Source organism: Platalea leucorodia (genome assembly GCF_965183815.1).
Source record: "Platalea leucorodia genome assembly, chromosome: 6".
Lineage (NCBI taxonomy): Eukaryota > Metazoa > Chordata > Aves > Pelecaniformes > Threskiornithidae > Platalea > Platalea leucorodia.
The window spans coordinates 57,912,427-57,928,781 of record NC_138828.1 but is presented as its reverse complement, the minus strand read 5'-3'; the positions used below and the strand labels follow the sequence as shown (position 1 = coordinate 57,928,781).

The following is a 16,355-nucleotide window of genomic DNA, read 5'->3' as shown; positions in this document are numbered from 1 at the left end:
CTGCTTTGTGTAATATATTCCCTCAGCCCTGCTTGTCTTGCATAAATGTACAAAGAAGTGTCTCATTAAACTACATGGTACACTCTTCAAGAAAACTATCTGCCAACAATTTTATCAGAGAAAAAGCCACCTTCTGCCCACCACCCAGTAACTGAGTCATGTGATAGAGTCGTTAAAAATGCTGCTGTTTTGGGTGGCAAGTTTAATCCTACTTGATCATTGTGTCCTCTTGTGGATGCTTATAACCAGCTGTTTTTCAAATCTTGATTTTTAGTCAATTTGGGGTTTCTTAAGAGATGAATTACTAACTGTAACTGGTAAAGCCAAAGTATGAAGTGTCTCTTCTCCAGAGACACGAAATCTGAGACTTCTCTAAAGGACTGGAGGATTTTTCTAAGACCTTTCATTTTTTTTTTCTCTGCTTATATGTTACTTTAGAAATTCAATTTGTATCTACCATAAAAGATTGTGTGGCAAGTGGTAACTGTGGGGAAAATAAAGTGAAAAATAAAGGCTTTTTAGTCCATTTGTGTTTGAGGAAAGCTTGGGGTTTGATTTTCACTAACACTTTTCTTCCTTTTTTCCTACTGGGGAGCAAGTGTCTTAACAGTGAGAGCTAAGCCCCTTTTGCAGAAGTGCTCATCCTCCCTCTAACTGGGCTTTGAAACAAAGAATAGACAGGATCTGATACTGTTGCATTTCAAAGTAAAATAATGAGGAGATTTAAGAATACGCTATAGCACACGCATTACATATATTGATATCAAGAATCTTTTGGACATCTTATATTGATTCTGACAAGGTAAAAAATTCCACAAGGCCAGTTCTTCAGTAATTCATTGCAGCTCACCTATAATCTGGTTTGAAATGCACTTTTGGCTTTGCATGCCAGACAAAAGAAATGTAGAAAGCAGAAGTCTTCTATCAAAGCTGTATTTATGTTACAGAATCCTTAATGGCTGTTTTTTCTGCTAGTCTCTGAACATTTTCTGATTTGCTTCAGTTTTTTCCCTTCTCCTAGTACAATACCCAAGCCAATCTGCTTAAGCAAAGTTAAATCACAGGCCCTTTTATTAACAACAGACTGCATCCTTTCTGATTTTAAAGGGTTATTCAGCCTCATGTCTGAGCCTTTCTGGATTCATGTGAAATGCTACACAAGGCAGCATTTTGACCTTTTCTCCATATGTATTTTATAAATTGAAAAGGGAGCCAGCACAGAAACAGTATTTAATAAGTTGCCTTTCTCTTGTCTTTAATTAGGATGCCTGTGCCTTGATGATGAGCAAAATTTTAGAAGGCATTCAGAAAAATACTTCTGCCAAAAAAAGTCCCAGACAGAAACATGGGAATGTCACTGCAAGTTTCTCCACCCAAGCTCCAGGGTTCGGTGCAGGCCTGGTTATTGATGGAAGGACTTTAGAGCATGTCCTTCATGACAGCCTACAGAATATTTTCTTGGAACTCACAGAAAAATGTCGGGCTGTAGTCTGCTGCCAAGCCACACCACTGCAGAAGAGTGTCCTGGTCAGACTGGTGCGAAATAAGCTAAAGGCAATGACATTAGCTGTAGGTGAGTCCTGTGGTTATCTGCTTTTCTCTGAAAAGGAGTAGAAGCCAGTTTCTTCTCTCCTATGTTTTTGTTAATGTCTGTCGCAAAGGAATTTGTCTTCTTACTTGTCTTGTACTTTACAAGGAAGATAATCCTTTGAATTGTAGTTGTCTCTGGCATAAGACGATGTTAGTCTTCTGAACTAGCAAATTTAGTCCATAAACTTACTCATGGTAATTTAAAGCAAGAACAGCAGCAGCCGTGCATGGTGTTATGTAACACGTCCAAAGGAGCAAGTAAGGGGATTTTCCTCGTCATTCTCCATTACAGCCCCCCAAAATAGGGAGGGAGAGGAGAGATGACTGGCTGTGACTTAAAACACCCATATTTTCTGTTCCAGCATACCAACTAAATTTTGAGAAAAGGAAGAGCTAATATTCATTTGGAGACTATAGCTCAGTTCAGTCAGGCCTTCCGCTCACTAATCCTGCTTTCTGTAGGGTTTTCCATAGGCTGCACTGTTGGCCGTAAAAATGTTTTTCTCTGAACTCTCTGGTGTTCTTGTGTATATGTCTTTTCCTGCCACCTCCATGGCAATGTGATAACGAGCAAAGCTGCCGCCGGGCTGCATTCCAAATAAGAGAGGTTAGTTTTGATTTTTCCTCTTTTCTTTTCTCTGTAGGTGACGGTGCCAATGATGTCAGTATGATCCAGGTGGCTGACACTGGTGTGGGAATATTGGGCCAAGAAGGCATGCAGGTAGTGTATACAAAGACAGCTGCAAATGACATCAGATTCCATTTTAAATCGGTTCAGAGTTTACCCTGGAGGCCCAGTGGCTCCACAGTCCATTACCGTACATGGGCAAGAGTGTGCAGCCTGAGCTCACAGCCAGGCCTCAGCGCTCTTCCAGGAGCACTCAGAAGCTGAATGCTGCAGGGGTTCAGCCTCCAAGCAACAGAGCTTGCTGCCCGTCGCCGAACTCCCTATTACTCATGTCCTGCCGGGAAACAAGCAGCCTCATCATGGGTGATTTCTGTGCAGTTGTGTGGTATAATAAAGACAGCCATGTTCCTGCCTATGTTGTGTTGGGCTGAGCTGTGTGTGTTAGTGTAAAATGTTGTATGGAGGGGCTCAGATATGAGTGAGGGTAAGACCGTAAGCACCATGTATAAAAAAATCATAAAATAAGAATTTCCAACAGTAGGCAATTTGCTCACTTGGCAGTATCTGAAGCTTATCTTTAACAGTTTGGATATAATATATCGTTTCCTTCATGTGCATTGCAGGCTGTGATGGCAAGTGACTTTGCAATCTCTCAGTTTAGACACCTCGGGAAGCTGCTGCTTGTCCACGGTCACTGGTGCTACACCAGACTTACCAACATGGTGCTTTACTTCTTCTACAAGAATCTGGTACGTAGCTCTCCCATCCCAGGGAAATCACAGTTTGTGTATTTGAGAGCGCTGAAGGGTTTAGTGGGGCTTAATATTCTTTTTTAGTTTCTATTGTGAATGGGTTCAAAAAGACACAAAAAGCATATGTCAAACAATTCAGTTTCCCATTTATGTCTGCAGAGACCAGAGACTCTTATTCCTTGGATTGAATTTCCTACTCAAAGCCGTTGTCTAATTTGGTTAAGCAGTGGGTAACAGGCATTACTAATGTGGTGGCAACATGACTATTTAAACAAGTCGTGTCCAATTTTGAAATGTAAAGCTGCGTGCTACTCAAATATAATTTCAAAGAGGGGGATTGGCATGAACTTCACAGCATGTATACTTAATTTTCCCACAGATTACTGTAACCAGACCTAAGATCTGCCTATTTTCCTCCTGGCTTTTAAAACACTTGTCTACAGGTAACATTTTATCATGTCATCTTTGACTTTTCAGGCCTATGTGAACCTCCTGTTCTGGTACCAGTTCTTCTGTGGGTTTTCAGGCACATCAATGACTGACTATTGGATCTTGATTCTGTTCAATCTCCTTTTTACATCGGTGCCACCCATCATTTATGGTGTCTTGGACAAAGATGTGTCTGCGGAGATACTCATGCAGCTCCCACAGCTGTACCTGATGAGCCAGAAATCTGTGGTAGGTTAAAGAATGCTGGGCCTGAAGCAAATCAAAATGGTCAGCATTTGAGCCATTTCTGTCTTTCTTTCCTTCATGGTTTACATCAGGCAAACATGAAGTTTTAAACTACTTTCTTTATTAGAAAAACATCTAGGCCTGTGCACAAATGTATGTGCAGAAATAAAAGTGTTTTTTTCAAAAGTTTTTTGTAGGCTCTTTTCAGAGCCTACATTTCACCCAATCTTATCACACATTTGGATGATAAGAGAAATTAAGGACTTCAGGTGAAGCAATGGACTAGGTGAACATCGTTAGCAGCATGCTCGCTTCATTAACTGCCTCAGCTGTCAACATGCTTCCTCAAAATGGGTTCCTTTTGAGCATCTGGGCTTCCTTTTAAAGATAAGGGCACTAGATGCTGTTTTTTCACTGTCATATAAGGGTCTCAACTGCCAAAGTAATGAGGAATGCATAAGAACCAGAGCAGATTCCTTTCAAATAATCCTCAAGAAAGTTCTGGATTCTTTTTCCCTTATTGGTATGTTCTGGAATTTGCTGGTGGCACTTTTCTCCCACCTGAACACACTATGCATCATATCTGCTCTATAAGTAAATTCTGTCCAAACATTTAGCACAGAAAACCACAGGGAGCGGGGGCTAGTTTCTAAATCAAAATTATATAAATCAGTAAGCTTTTTCCTGGTTTCTGCTTTGCTTAGCATGAATTCTAGCATAATTTTAACTTTATCTTTTTTTTAAATTTAACACTTAATTAAAGTAATGTTTTTATTATAACAGTTGAAGGCAGTGACATACTGAGCCTGAGACAGAATAGATACTAGTACCCCAGAGAGAGGAAACATTGAGCATATGATTCACCTAAAACTCACCATTTTCTTTCTGATCACAGCCTTTCAATAACAGACTTGACATTAGGAAGCATTTCTTTACCGAGAGGGTGGTCAAACACTGGAACAGGCTTCCTAGAGAGGCGGTCAATGCCCCAAGCCTGTCAGTGTTTAAGAGGCATTTGGCCAGTGCCTTGAACTTTTGGACAAAGGCTTTTAACTTTCGGTCAGCCCCGAAGTGGTCAGACAGTTGGACTAGATGATCATTGTAGGTCCCTTCCAACTGAAATTATCTGTTCTACTCTATTCTGCTCTAGTCTAACAAATACTATTTAAAAAAACAAGCTACAACATGTGCACTAGTTGTGCAGTCTCATCTGTATAACCTGGCAGAAGTATAGGTCTGGTTTAGAAGGGAAAGAAGGATATACAGTGAGGGGACAATTTGTTTTGTTTGTTTGTGGACTTTTACATTTCTTTTTAGATACCCTTCAATATTTTATGTTGCTTCGTTTACAATATTTTTGCAAAATAAGTACTCTTTTGGTAGTGACACGAGCCTCTGTAGACTGGCTGGAGCAGGTTTGTGCTTTGTCAATCACAGAGAGTTTTGACTAAGTAAATCTTACAAGGCCTCAGGATCTGGCCCTTTGTTTTGATCTTCAGTATATGTACAGTGATCCGAGCTGAGATGAAGGTTTTAAGGCAACATAATCAGAATTACTGCATTACACAACAGGTTTTCTCTTTCACCTTTTTTTTTCCCCCCCCTTAACATTTACCAGAGTGTTTCTCTTTTGTGCAGCACAGCATTGCCTTGCTGTGCGGTTGGAGTTGTTAAGTAGTATATCATTTCCTTTCTTGCATGGAAGCACAGTGAAAGAATTGCTTTGAAATAAGTGCAGCATAGAAGAAAGAGAAATGCTTTCAAAGATGTAGTATCACAATATTGCACTGTGACATCACAGGTGCACAGCTCTGTACAAGCTATAAAAATGGCCAGTAACTTGGATTCATCTTCAGTAGTTTAAAGCACTTCCCTGACAGGCAAATAAGAAGAGAAGTTTCCCACACCACCTCCAGAGAGCAGTTCAGCTCTTGAAAGGGCTGAATGGCTTTTTGGAGAAACCCATCTCTCTCCGCTAATTGTAGAGGAAGCCCTGGGTGACTGAACTGCTCACCTACGTGTCTCAGTTTAGTGCCTGAAGGAACGGGATGTATCTCAGCCAGGGGACATGCAGCTATGGTTTCATAAGCCATTGCGCTGTCGTACCAGTTTACTGCCACTGGGTGAGGAAGGCTCATTCCTTCTCCTCCCTTCTTTTCTTCCCATTCCCTGTTTTCACCCACATAGTTAAACTACCTTCCTTGTGCCAGCTCGGTTGTCCCATATCTTTCCAGGAGCTGATTTAACTCACTAAAACAGCAATGTGTTATTCCAGCAGAAAAGTGAATTGATTTCTCGCGTTCTAGTGAGTTAAGTTAGGAGTCGACGAGCACAATTTAAGAGGCAGAAGCATATGTACCAAAAAGAAAGGGGGTGGAAACAGAAGAAAGTGGGACTTGGCATTCAGTGATGGTAAGCTGCTAGGGCAATTCACTGTCCCCTAGCCCTCTCCCTTCCTCAGTACTCAGTTAGGTGAGGCTCTGGTAGGTCTGTTCTGGCAGAAACAGCTGTAAGATCAGAGCTCCCGGCTCTGCCTGCTAACAGTTAGCTACCTGTGTGGAGTGAGCTCTTGATTCTTATTATCATAACACAAAAGATGCCGCTTCATTGGGAAACTAACTGGAGTTACCTCTGCAGATAATCTTTCCGCAAATCCAAATTAATGCTAATTAAGGATGCAGCAATTTGTTCAATTTGTTTCAATGCCATTATCTTTTTTTTCTTACAGGCTTACTTGCCTTCAACTTTCTGGATAACCTTGCTGGATGCGTTTTACCAAAGTCTCGTTTGCTTTTTTGTGCCTTATTTTGTAAGTGCAGCATGTGAAATCCATGTATACATTTTGACATACTAAAACCCCAGGCAAATTAGAGAATAAAGTGAAGCATTTGACTTTACTTCCTCACATATAAATGTGTACTAACAGATCGTTATTGGAACTGAGCTGAACTGTGTGAATGCAAATATGTATGGTATTGAAACCATTCATGCCACGTTGTGTATTAGGACTATACGTAAAGAATGTATTACGCTGACCGCTGTCTTCCTTTACAGACTTACTATGGCTCAGACATAGACATTTTTTCTTTTGGAAACCCCATAAACACAGCAGCGCTCTTCATAATATTGTTTCACCTTCTCATTGAGTGCAAGTCTGTGGTGAGTACTTTGTTTCCAAAAGAGTATATTCCTAACAGTATGTGCATACAGCTTTCATTAAAATTAAATGGAAGAAAGAGCTTTGTATACAAAACAGAAAAAGGGACAAAACCTAAATATTTTGTTTATGTGACCATGAGAGCTCTCCTATTGGAGCCAATAGAATTACTCGTATGACTAAAATTAGCAAAACGTGGCCTCAGAATTATTTGTAAATAGTGAAAGGATCCTGCCTCCTTAGGGTACGGTGGTTTTGGGGGTGTCAGTTTAGTTTTGCAAATGGTGAAACCAACCAGTGATCTGCTGAGCCTTCATTAGTTCCCAAAGCTTGCATCTCAAAGACAACAATGTGAACTGATGATCTGCTCTGTGGCCAGGATGAACAATTCAGAGGTATATTTTGGTGGCAGAACTAGAGAACCGATATGCTACAGAAATGCTATTCCAGTTTTTAATTAAGTCTGTGCAAGCTAAAGCATCTGCATTAGCTTGGATAAATTTACAGCCCTTACAAGGGTAATACTTGGCTATTTTGCACAATTTTAAAGAAAATACAATAATATTTACAGTAGAAGGACACAGATTAACGGGGCTTAATTTTTCTCTGTCTTTTTTTTGAAAAATATTTTTTAGGATTGTTTCATAATGGATGAAATTTCAGGTTGTGATCAGTCTTTTCATTGTTCTTTTGGGAGCATGGCAGCAGTGATAAAATGTCTTTATTGGGAATATATGGGCAGCATGAGTGTATCCACGCTCTGAATACGAAAACGTTACTTAAATGGGTTTTATTTGGCATTTTTGAATGTCAGCAAGCTGTCAGACCAATGACAGTGTTGTTTCCATAGTAACTATTATATCCGTTTAGGTATAAAATTACAGAAAACTCCAATGTAGAACAGTTAATCAATGTCTCAAGCAAGATATATAAGGGGGGGTGTCATGTGAAGATCTCGCCTCCATTTGCTTGAGAAGGCTTTGCTGCCAGTGGATGAGGTGGTCATCTAAGGCAAATGGCACAAAAAATGTTCTTCACAAAGGACTCAAAACCTATGCGTTTAGTAGAATAAAAAAAATTAAATGACTGGGTTACCAATGAACTGTAGGAAGGCGGCTTCATTCTTCCTGGAATGTTTTGTATAAAATTAGGAATGTTATCTGAACAGATCTATCCTCTGTTACATTAAGCAGCTGTCCTTGGAGGAGGAGTGTGTGCACGTTCATGCATGCGTGTGTACACACATACAGGTGTTACAGGTCTTTCCGTTTACAGCTTAGATCTGCTTTCTTTCCTTTTCTGGATTGCAGACTTGGATACATACAGCAGTTATAGCTGGCAGCATCCTGTTTTACTTTGTCTTCGCTCTGGCTTTTGGGGCAACCTGCAAAACCCACAACCCACCATCAAATCCATATTGGATCATGGAAAAGCACATGACAGACCCAGTATTTTACTTGGTTTGCCTCCTGACTACTTGTGTTGCTCTGCTACCCAGGTGCGTTTCTGTTTTATAATTGCAGATTGCTGTTGTTAACAAAATTAGTTTTCTTTGAATCAGTGATGCTATAAATCTCTCTGGCTAGAGGTCTTTCTCCCCCTCCCACATGCAATGTAAAGAAAATTTCATAACTCTACCAGACCAAGCTATGTGAGGACAGCTCTTTAGTGACGTGTTCTCAAAGTAGATTTCAGTAAATAAAAAATTTCTTTTGTGATATATATTATATTGAATTATTTATACTATATTAAATATTATCTTTGGAGGGGAAAAACTAGTAATCTCTGTAACCACAAAGTTTCTAATTTATATACAAATCAGTTAAATTAGTGATCAAAGTTGAACATGTACTATACATAGAAATACTGTGCTTTGTCTGTGTTTACTTGTGAAGCCATTTTCTGTTTGAAATTTATGTCATGAATATATATAAGAATATTTAGAATGAAGAATGCACATACTGGCTTCTTTGTGGGGTGGAAACACGCTGACTAGATTCACAAGGGGTCCTGAGTCGTGTTTTTATTGTGCCTAATGTTTAAGTGTTGTGCCTCACTGAAGAAGCTGTAACTCCAAGTTCGATAACTCATTCACGCTGGAAAGGCAGGAGCGTTGGGTGGAGGTCCCAGACACCAGCACGCTGAGCAGGGAAACGCCTGAGCGAGCCAACAGAGAAAAACAAAGGGTGTGAAAACCAGTGAAAGAGACGTCATCAAACTCTCAGTCTAGCTCCATTCAGTAGCCACAGCCATCTTCCTTTCACTGGCTGAACGTGAACTCAAGTCTGCAGCTTATTAGCGAAGTGCCTCCAGTGCTAATTTATTCATTCTTCTGTGTTATGTCTCTCTCTTTCCCTCTCGTATCATTTCAGAAAGAGTGGGACAGACAGATACCGAGACAAGTGTTGGGGAGAATAACTGCCGTTTCCTCCTCCCCTGACACCATTTTATATCGTTAGGCACAGTCTGAGCACACTTTCTGGGTCAAGTGCAGCAGTAGAGGCTGCGTGAGTTGTCAGTGCTGCCGGCAGAGCCGTGGCTGTAGGTGCCTGCAGTAGCCACCAAGTACCCGAGTCCCCGGTGAAGAAGTTGCATCTGTGTCTTAAGCACGTCAGCCAGGGTTTTGCCGCACTCACCAGAGGTCGTGACTGATAGCTTTGGTTCACACTTCAGTTCAGCAGAAGGACAAACCGTGAGGTGCAAGAAACATGTATGCCCTTCCCTCCCCATCCCTGATCTCAGCTTGGCTTCAGGTGCTGACGGTAGAGCCTTTTCTTTCACACGCAGTAAATCTCCTTACACAACAAATAAACAGATAAACGCTGCTCTAGGACCTTTTGGTAGGGCTGTAGAGAGCCTAAGTAGGAGAAAGCTTTCAGCTTGGTGACTGCTTCCAACGTACAGGTGTTTGGTTTTGAAGAAGACAGTGTTTTTCATGGTGAATTAAATGCAGAATATTTAGACTTACCAGTGAAATTCTTGGGAGTCATTTGCACTCTCCCTGGGCCCATACCTCAGAAGATTTGTAGCTGTTGTGGCTAATTCAAGCTTTTCTACTTCAGTGATTTGAACTAGAAGTGCCTATTATGGAACTGCTGCTGTCACGTATACTTTTTTTCCCTTGGTTATTTCTGATGTAATCCTTTGTAAGGTGCTGAAAAGCCACCACTCAGCGGGGACTGCGAAGCTAAAGGGTGCTCTACACCTTCCAGCCTGTGGGATTGAGATTGGGGCTTTCACTAGAGTTTTTAAGTGCAGTTCTCCTACAGAGGGACAGGCGTTGGATGCCCTGTTGACTGAAAATCCACTGTAAAAATCTATGATTAAAACCTTTGCCCAACCTAAGCTGCCAGTTAAGTCAGTTCTGATATGAAATGTTCCTAGAATTTAATTGTGGAACATCACTTGCACTCCGCATTCCTCTTACTGCATGTGATGCTTTGTTTCTTTGGCCTTTGCTTTCATGTTCATTCTTGCTTCTGGTGAATTCTCTGGCTCCTGCAAAAGTTAAAAATTTTAGAGTGATGCTCTGCCTACTCCTCCCAGCTTTCCAGGGCTATATTAGTGCTATATTATCAGTGCAGGGATAAACAGCTTCTCAGTTGGAAGCATGAATTTTTCTAGGCCTGATTTTTTCCACAGTAGCTCTTAACTCCTTCTGTCGGCACTAAAGCGCCAGGGAAACTCTAAACTGCGCACTGATTTTGATACCTTTTTTCTGGGGCCTGACACTGTACGCAGAAAGCTCCACTTACAGTGCAGTTGGGACCCTGGCCCTTCACTGAAGTTGCAAGTGCACATTGCTGCAGTGACTAGTCTGTAGGAGAACCGTGTTCAGGACAGAAGAGTGGAAGCACCTGAGATCAGTGCTGCCGGCAGAGCCGTGGCTGTAGGTGCCTGCAGTAGCCACCAAGTACCCAAGTCCCCGGTGAAGAAGTTGCGTCTGTGTCTTAAGCACGTCAGCCAGGGTTTTGCCGCACTCACCAGAGGTGAGTCTTTGAAAATGCCAGTTTTAAAACTTGTTCTGATGCAGTTGCTGGCCTTATAGTTCATGTTCACAAAACGGAACCTGCAAAAGCTGTTTCAGAGGCTGCTGCAGCCTCAGGGTTACTTGAATGGTGTTTGGTTTCCTTTAGCGTTGCTGGAAACAGTTTTGAGTCTGCTTCTAAACAGCTTATTTGAAACTGTGTTTATTTTGTAGATATTTGCTGAGAGTTCTCCAAGGAACATTGTTTCCGTCTCCAGTCTTGAGAGCCAAGCAACTTGACAGGCTGACTGCCGAGGAGCAGAGGGAAGCAATTAAAAGATGGAAAGATGACTGCGTTGTAAGCTGTAGAGTTGAGTTCCAGGCTACTTCTGGGTCTTCCAGCTCAGCCGCAGGTGCCGTATCAGAGGAAGAAAGCACTGCCAGTGTTTTGCCAACATCTGAAACACCTTTTCAGGCCTGTTCAAGAGATGGGTTAGTGGAGGACACCTCCTCCTTACCAGACATTCAGGAGGAGTCTGGGAATACAAATGGCTTGAACTCTGAGAAGACCGTATTTCTGAATTCATCAAAGGAGACTAATTCAGACACGTTTGGCAGTAATAACTCATGTGCCAAAGTCTCTGTGTGTGCTTCTGAAGAGGGCGGCAGTGCTGTTTCTCTAGCACACAAAGCAGGTTTGAATTCTGTTTTGTGTGAAGAAGATGCTTTAATGTATTTTACAAAGTTGGAATGCTAACTGTTTAAAACCCAAGAGTAATAACTGCTGATTTTTGCTACATTGAGGTTGTTTTCTTCAGCCAAGGTAGATGATGCGCATATTTCCTTAAAAGCTTTTTTGTTTATAAAGCTTTTCAATAATTTTATTAAGATGTTCAAGATGTAAATGGCTGGGTTGTTTTTTATATTTTTTTCACACAGTAGACTTTGCATACTGCTTATTTCTTGTATGCAACGTTGCGTAATACCTCGTTATGGACAGGACATTGCATGAAGATGGATTTGCAGGATCCAGTTCGGGTAAGCCAGCCTGCTCCCTTGCACTGCTATCCTAAAATCCTAGTGTTCCCTGGGATTCACCACTTGCTGAAGTATGAAGCAGAAGGGCGGGGATGTAGTGTTACTGGTTGGCTTGTTGCAAGACTCCTCCAGTATGTGTATACAGTAATTGTTTTAACCGTTGTGGTCCAGTTCGTTCACCAGGCTACTGCACGGGCCATCTTAGTGCTGGCCAAACACTATTTTAACCATCAGAAGAGTGGCCCAGGTGAGACATATGTGGCACGTGTCTCCCTCACCTCCCTCTTCCACAAAAAGAGCAAATCCTAGCGCAGCCTTTTGTTCTCCATGATAGTTCATCCTCGTGCTACATCCTTCCTTTTTGTCTCCACCTGCCGTTCCGTGTCATTCGCCACTGACTGGACTTCTTTTCCTCCGCACCCCACGCAGATGTTGGCTGCCTGACTCTCCTCTAAACTACCTCATGCCTGCACTGCAAAATTGGCCGCCAGTGCCAGCAGGTCGCTCCAGTCTGTCTCCAGGTCTTCTCTTATTCATAGCAGCCTCTAGCTGATGACATTACTCTTCTTCACTCTCAGGTGTTTTTACATTCCTCCAGACTTTTATAATAAACAGCTTAAGTATCTCTAAAGGCGACTCAAAAGAAGGTGTAGCCCATTGCGCGTCCCAAATTTGAGCTCTGTTGATCATCTGTCTTGGAGGTGTCCTGCCTCTGCCAGCTTCCCATTGCTCTGCACGCTGCACAAAAGCTGGCTGAGGTGCGTGTGGCTGCTTCTGGATTCCAGACTAAAATATTGCCTCCTTTTTACTTCCCTCCCCAAAAAGTTGCATGGCCAATTTATGGAGGAACTTAGGAAACAGTTTGTATCCACTCACACCTGTTGAACAGTTTCCTCAAACTGTAACTGCTAATGAATTATTAGAATTGAGCCCATTTTTTGATTCTGTTTCTTTCTAAAACTTTCTGATTTCAAATTGCCAAGATTTGTGTGTTTATTTTTAGGCACCGTGTTTGGAGCAAGGGCTCTACTTTTTAACTGAACCATGAGCTTTCCATGTCAGTGATCAACATTACATGTTCCACATCTTTTAAGATCTCTGAAAGAATTTAAACAAATGCTGTGAGGTCCGAGACAGCTGCTGCTATGCAAGACAGATATGGAGGGCATGCTAAGTTCATTCAAATGCAGGTCACCACATGTTGCCAAAAGTTTAAAACAGTTCTGTTTTCGAAAGGTAGAATGTAATTAGGGCTGACTCCATCCCTAGTGTTTGTGAGGAGAAAAATATTCTTTTTGTTTAGCCTGTAGAAGAAAAACAGTGGAAGGAGCCAGTGATGACAGCCATTTCTGCAAATATTTTTTTTTAATTTGGTTCAACATATGACAAAATATTTTTGCTAAGTTCTAACATAAGGTTAGCGGGGACCTTTGAAGTGATGGCAGACATTCAAATTCTAAGAGATCATGTCGAGCGTGTTGGTTTGCAGTTATGGTTTTCAGATGTTTGTCTGTAGCATCCTCCTTGCTGCCGGGGGCCCCTTGCCAGGAGTGGACGCCAGGTGTCCCGAGTGAAACACCGCAGCTTTCTCTACAAGCCACAGGAACTGCGAGGTGTCCAGGCAGATGCAAAATGGCTGGCGGGTTGTGCGGGGAGATGAGCGGGTACAAGGGCAGGGTCATGCAGGAACAGACTTGCTGGGACTCGGTGAGGTCAGGCGCCCGGCTCCGCAGCCCCAGGGCAGGCTCGGCTCTACCCTTGTCATTCCTAGCAGACGTTCTTCTGTTGTGAAGAGCTCCAGAGAAGCGGGCCAGGCCAGTGCCTTCCTGCCCTCAAAGTCAAATGTGGGGTTTGTTTCTGTTGTCTCACCTGAATGTTTCTTCTGCACCTTGAGTCTATGGCCTCTCTGCACTCGTGGCCCCAGAGAACAGGTTATTCTGTCCTGTGGTTCTGCCAGCCTGTGACCCTGCGACTGAGGTACGTTGAGCTCGCCTGGAGGAGCCCTGGGACTTGCCGTGACCTGAGACAGTGCAGGGCTCGGCTCTCTCCCTGTCACTCACTGTAGAAGGAGGCGGGGGACAGCCCTGGCCTGTGGCCTGCCCTCGTGTTGCCTCTGCTGCAGGAGCGGAACCTGCCAGCGCATTTGGCAGGTAGCTGATCACTTAGTCTGAGGAGTTCCTGTGTATCACACAAAAGCTGTAAGCATTCAGAGTAAGCTCTTCCAAAGTCCTCTGGGACTGCAAGCCGTGGCATCAGAGTAACTACACGAAGAAACATGCGTGGCAGTCACCCGTTAGGCCTGGGGCCCGCTGCACGATGCCTCCGGGACGCTGAAATTGCTATTACGTGGCTTTTCACAAAAAAGCCACTGCTCACTGCTCGTGTGGTGAGGCTTTCACGATGGGTCCTTAAATTGGATGAAGGATGATTTCATCTGGGTCTCAAAAGTGCCAGGCCCTGTGGGTTGCTTTGAAACTTTTAAGTCCTTTTAAAAGTTGCTCTGTGCTAAGATTGTAAGGACTTCTGTACCGCTTGAGGTGGTACCAAGTAACACACGCACAGACACATACTCTCTATTTTTTTTCTTGGTGTGTTGTTTCGCTGCCAGTGTGTGTTCCTTAAAACTGTCCAGTATAGGTTGTGTTCTTCTAGGACTTTGACAAGCAGCCTACGTGATAAAAATCCGTTGTGTAAAACCCATCTTTCCCTTTTTGCCTTTTTTTTGTGGACAAATAGCAGAAATATCTAAGGGCTGTCTGCTGTGATCACTTGCTGTTTTTTACTGAAGGGGAGATGAGGGTAGCGAGTCTCTAATAAAAGCTTCAAAATGTTAATTGGCCATATCTGACGTGGTGCCAAATGAAGGGTGCAAGCTGAATCAGTCTCCCTTTGCTTCGCAGCAGCTGAATGTTTCCTTTAGGTTTCTTTCGCAGTGGAGACGTCAGGACCCCCTGCGTGCTTCTGCACTTCGGCACAGCGTGACCTGCCTTTTCCATTTGGAAAACAAGCTTTTTAAGATCATCTCACAGGTGCCTTCCAGATGTCAGGAAGGAAAGCACAGCATTTACACTTTTGTCAGTTTAAAACGAACCCAACCAACCACCTTCAACTCCCCAAACTCTGTAGCTACACCTAGGGCAACTTAAACTCACTTTTTGATGTGCAATATTTGAGTTACAGAAAAAAATACAATTTTTTAAAATGATTTTTTTCACAGCAGCCACACCTGTGCTAAACATTTGCAGGTGGCAGCCAGCCGCAGCCTTTACTGAGTGTTTTTGCAGCACAGCGAGCGTTGGTCTGTCCCTGGGGCACGGTTTGAGCTGAATGTTTAACCCAAGCTGTGGTGTTTCCCTCGGCCCCGCTGGCTGCAGCACAAGGCTGAGGACCAGCCGACGCGGAGCACCCCCGCTCCTGCCAGCCCTGGCTCTGCCGCTGGCCGGCCCGGCCCTTGCCCTCTGCAGAGGCTACCGGACAAGTTCCGAAGGTGGCCGTGTCAAGAACGTTCTCATAGCTGAATTTCAGTATGGTTTTTGTACTGTTTGTTGCTGGTTTGTTCTGGTTATGTTACTCTTGCCCTCATGGTCCTGGATACCTTACTGTTGTCTGCAGTGAAAAGGCAAATTTTAACTATTTTAAGTTTCTGCATGCTTATTATTTTGATTTCAGCACATGTACGTGTTGCTGAAATGCTGCGTGCCAGTTAAAAGGAGATGGTTATTTCCAACTGATTGTATTCCTGAGGAAAGCCACAGAACAAAGCATGTTCAGGGAAGTTTGATTGCAGCTCTAGTTTTTCAGATGTTTCAATCCAGAGCAGTTGTTGGCAGTGGTATTGTTGGTAATATTCTGTACTGGAAGCATACATGCAGAAGAAACTAAAAGTTGTGCAGTGGTGGTAGTGCCAGAACCTCCACAAGTGGTGCAGTGCTAAGAGGGCTGTCAGGGCTGCTTCAAAAAGCTTGATAAGGGTATGCAAACACCTTTTCAAGGCTATTTTTAGGCATTATTGCTAAAGTTATCGCTTCACACCTCCATACTGTCACTGAATCTCTCTCTCTAAAGATTAAAACTCATTTTCAACAGAGAAGTTACTTGGAAAATGATTGTAAATTTTTATTAGTACGGCTAGAAAGACACACATCTGCTTGACTGTGTGACATTGCTTCCATTTGGAGCTACAGCTGTGTAGAAGTAAAACCAACAATTGTTACCTTACAGTGAGGCTACACCTGTAAGAGAAACAGCGTAACTGTGATCATAGCTGTTATGTCAGCACACAGGGAAAGGCTTGATACCGTGGAAGGAGGAGTATGTTTGCCTATTTCATGTGCACACATAAAAAAAGCAGTATAAAAATACATTTATAAAATTACAAATTTCCTCTTTACATGGAATGTTGTGTCAGACACAGTTGTGGGGAAGGAAAAGACCCAACTGCTCCCTCCTAAAGCCATTTGGGATGGAGCCCAGCCTGTAATTTCTTCAGACTGATCCCATACAGGAGGGGGCTGGACCATACGTTGAAGCAGGACTCTCCCTCATTTC

At 42.8% G+C, this 16,355-nt stretch overlaps 1 protein-coding gene across 1 annotated transcript in view; it reads left to right on the top strand.

Moving 5' to 3' along the window:
* ATP10D (ATPase phospholipid transporting 10D (putative)) overlaps window positions 1-11,712 on the top strand; it is a 48,148-nt gene extending 36,436 nt beyond the window's left edge. Inside the window, exons 16-23 of the mRNA XM_082315507.1 lie at window positions 1,264-1,573; window positions 2,235-2,311; window positions 2,842-2,967; window positions 3,448-3,648; window positions 6,374-6,454; window positions 6,700-6,804; window positions 8,113-8,300; window positions 11,004-11,712. Of these exons, the coding sequence (XP_082171633.1) occupies window positions 1,264-1,573; window positions 2,235-2,311; window positions 2,842-2,967; window positions 3,448-3,648; window positions 6,374-6,454; window positions 6,700-6,804; window positions 8,113-8,300; window positions 11,004-11,526 (1,611 nt within the window). The 3' untranslated portion in view covers window positions 11,527-11,712. The remainder of the gene's footprint in view (window positions 1-1,263; window positions 1,574-2,234; window positions 2,312-2,841; window positions 2,968-3,447; window positions 3,649-6,373; window positions 6,455-6,699; window positions 6,805-8,112; window positions 8,301-11,003) is intronic.
* The last annotated feature ends 4,643 nt before the right edge of the window (window positions 11,713-16,355 follow it).